Source organism: Octodon degus, unplaced genomic scaffold (assembly GCF_000260255.1).
Source record: "Octodon degus isolate 3935 unplaced genomic scaffold, OctDeg1.0 scaffold00223, whole genome shotgun sequence".
NCBI classification, from domain to species: Eukaryota; Metazoa; Chordata; class Mammalia; order Rodentia; family Octodontidae; genus Octodon; species Octodon degus.
The window spans coordinates 1,174,827-1,177,377 of record NW_004524799.1 but is presented as its reverse complement, the minus strand read 5'-3'; the positions used below and the strand labels follow the sequence as shown (position 1 = coordinate 1,177,377).

The 2,551-nt window shown below is 49.3% G+C and overlaps 1 protein-coding gene across 1 annotated transcript in view; it reads right to left on the bottom strand.

The window, feature by feature from the left end:
- Efhc2 (EF-hand domain containing 2) overlaps positions 1–1,822 on the bottom strand; it is a 203,716-nt gene extending 201,894 nt beyond the window's left edge. The window contains exon 1 of the mRNA XM_012517859.2: positions 1,737–1,822. Within this exon, the coding sequence (XP_012373313.1) occupies positions 1,737–1,778 (42 nt within the window). The 5' untranslated portion in view covers positions 1,779–1,822. The remainder of the gene's footprint in view (positions 1–1,736) is intronic.
- Between the last annotated feature and the right edge of the window lie 729 nt (positions 1,823–2,551).

Here is a 2,551-nt window from a genome sequence, read left to right as displayed (position 1 = left end):
CATACCAAAAAAAAAAAAAAAAATCAAAATGCAAAGGTAGGGGCCGGGGAGATGGTTCAGTAGAATAAGCGCTTGCCTGGCAAGCCCAAGTGTCTGAGTTCAATCCCCGGTTCCACCAAAAAAAATTAAAAAAATTTTTAAAAATTAAACAAAAAAAAATGCAAAGGTAATCTGCACTCTGCTTTCTAAACTCCTCAGAGGTTTACTCGAATACCCTGAATGGCTCCACCCAACTCATTATTTACCTTCTTCTGCAGGCGCGACTAGCCAGAGCAAAGAAAGACAAAACCTCAGCCATTCCCTCCACCCTTGCTGTTGCTTAAATAAGGTGCCATTACGGAGGTTGACGCGAGATGCCACACACCTGTAATCCCATCCCTCTGGGAGGCTGAGGCAATAAGATTACAAGGGGCTGGGGGATGGCTCAGTAGAATAAGCGCTTGCCTGGCAAGCACAAGGGCCTGAGTTCAATCCCTGGTTCTGCAAAAAAAAAAAAAAGATTACAAATTCGATTCCAGTGTGGGAAATTGATGATTTAAAAATAATAATTAAAAAAAGGGCTCAGCCGAGTGGCAACTAAACACATAAATAAGGTGCTACTTACTGCCAAAGTTCTTTAATGCTCAAGGTTTGTGTGTTTCGTTTTCTGCTTGGTCTGGCTCTGCAAGTTTGAAGCCCTCTTTATATCATTTCATAGGCTGTTGGAACCCCACCTATCCACTTTATTTGCAATGTATTTCTCCAATTAGTAATAAAAGTGCCTGGAGTGGTATTACACCCCTGTAATTGCAGCACTTGGGAGACTGAGGTCGGAGGATAGCCATGAGTTCCAGGCCAGCTTGGACCACATAGTAAGACCTTGTGTCAAAAAACAAAAACCCATGGGGCTGGGGAGATGGCACAATAGAATAAGCGCTTCCCTGGCAAGCGCAAGGGCCTGAGTGGCAAGCGCAAGGGCCTGAGTTCAATCCCCAGTTCTGAAAAAACAAAAACAAAAAAATAAATCTATTTCACATAGACTACTAAGAATAACCATTAGGTTCCTGGCCTGTAGAGACAGGTTGTCTGTTGAAAAAGAAAGAAAGAAAGAAAGAAAGAAAGAAAGAAAGAAAGAAAGAAAGAAAGAAAGAAAGAAAGAAAGAAAGAAAGAGACTCGATCTCTCAAAAGAACCAGGGGGTCAATCCCCGGTTCAGCAAAAAAAAAAAAAAAAAAAAAAAGAACCAGGGGGGCCACAAAGTGGCGCACACCTGTAATCTCAGCACTCAAGAGGCTGAGGCAGGAGGATCTCTGAGAGTTCGAGGTCAGACTGGTCTACATAAGGAAGTTCAAAGCTAGCCTAAACTACATAGTGAGACCCTGTCCCCGAAAAACAAAAGAAAAACCTCAACACTAATGCTATGCCTCATTTCCGTAAGATGAGAATAAAACTGCGGATCTACTTCAAAGTGCTGTTGGGAGCACTCAGTGCCGCGTAAGGAGACTAACGTACAGCAAACGCACACAACGAACTCACGATCGCCAGCTACCTTTAACTGCCCCGCCACCGCCGAGGGCCCTTAGGTATGTACTGTAGGAAGAGCATCCGGCCAGGGCAGAAAAGAGGGGGGCCGGGAAGTCCGGCCGCACCTCTCCCTGGGAAGGGGTTGGGAGGGGACGATCCGGGAGGTGGCTACACCCCAAGACCTCCTGACCCCAAATTCGGGTGTGGACTCATTTCCGACGCCTGGCTACTCACATTACGGTTGAAGCAGTAGCCCGGCAGCAGCGGCAGGGCCATGGCTCTAGGCTCGAGGGTCGAGGCCGGCAGGACGCGGGCAGGCCGGCCGCTTGGCTGCCTTGTTTAACCCCCAGGGGTTACCTAGAGACCCGGAGGCGTCACGGAGGGGGCGGGGCTGGAGTGGGTGGGGGCGGGGCGCGGAACCCTCCGGGGCGCCCCTCCCACCCCTGGCCGCGACAAAGAGCTACAGCCAGGGTCCCCCGCCCCTGCCGCCTTGACGCTAGACCCGTATTTTATACCCCATACCCCGAGCTCAGAGCCTGTCCATAGTTCGCTCCTCTGCTTCTTGCCACACCCTTTTTGGTTATTTATTTCAAAGGCACAGTGACAGTACAGAAAGTAGAGGCCCTCGAATCCACCGGGCGGGGCCAAATGGATGCATCAGTTTTGTTTGAGGTGAAAGTAAAAAAGCAATCCCCGGATCCGCAAAAAAAAAAAAAAAAAAAAGTAAAAAAGTACACACTCTCCACGTGAAAGCCCTTTCTGGTCCCTTCCCTGTGTATTTTCATTTTAGAACAAAAGGTTAGTAAGGTCCCATCAGGGTGGCCAGGAGCGGGATCCGGTAGCAGAAAACCCAACATGTTCGGGCTAGGAACTGCCTCAGTTTCCCCCACACCTACAACTAATTGCACCCTAAGCCCTACTGGCTGGAGCCCTACTGCTCCGGGTCCCACTCGCCCCTCCATTTCTGTTGAGTCCCTTTCTGTGGTCAGGGGAGCAAGATTGCACCCTGCAATCCTGGCACTCTGGGAGGCTGAGGCAGAGGGTAGATG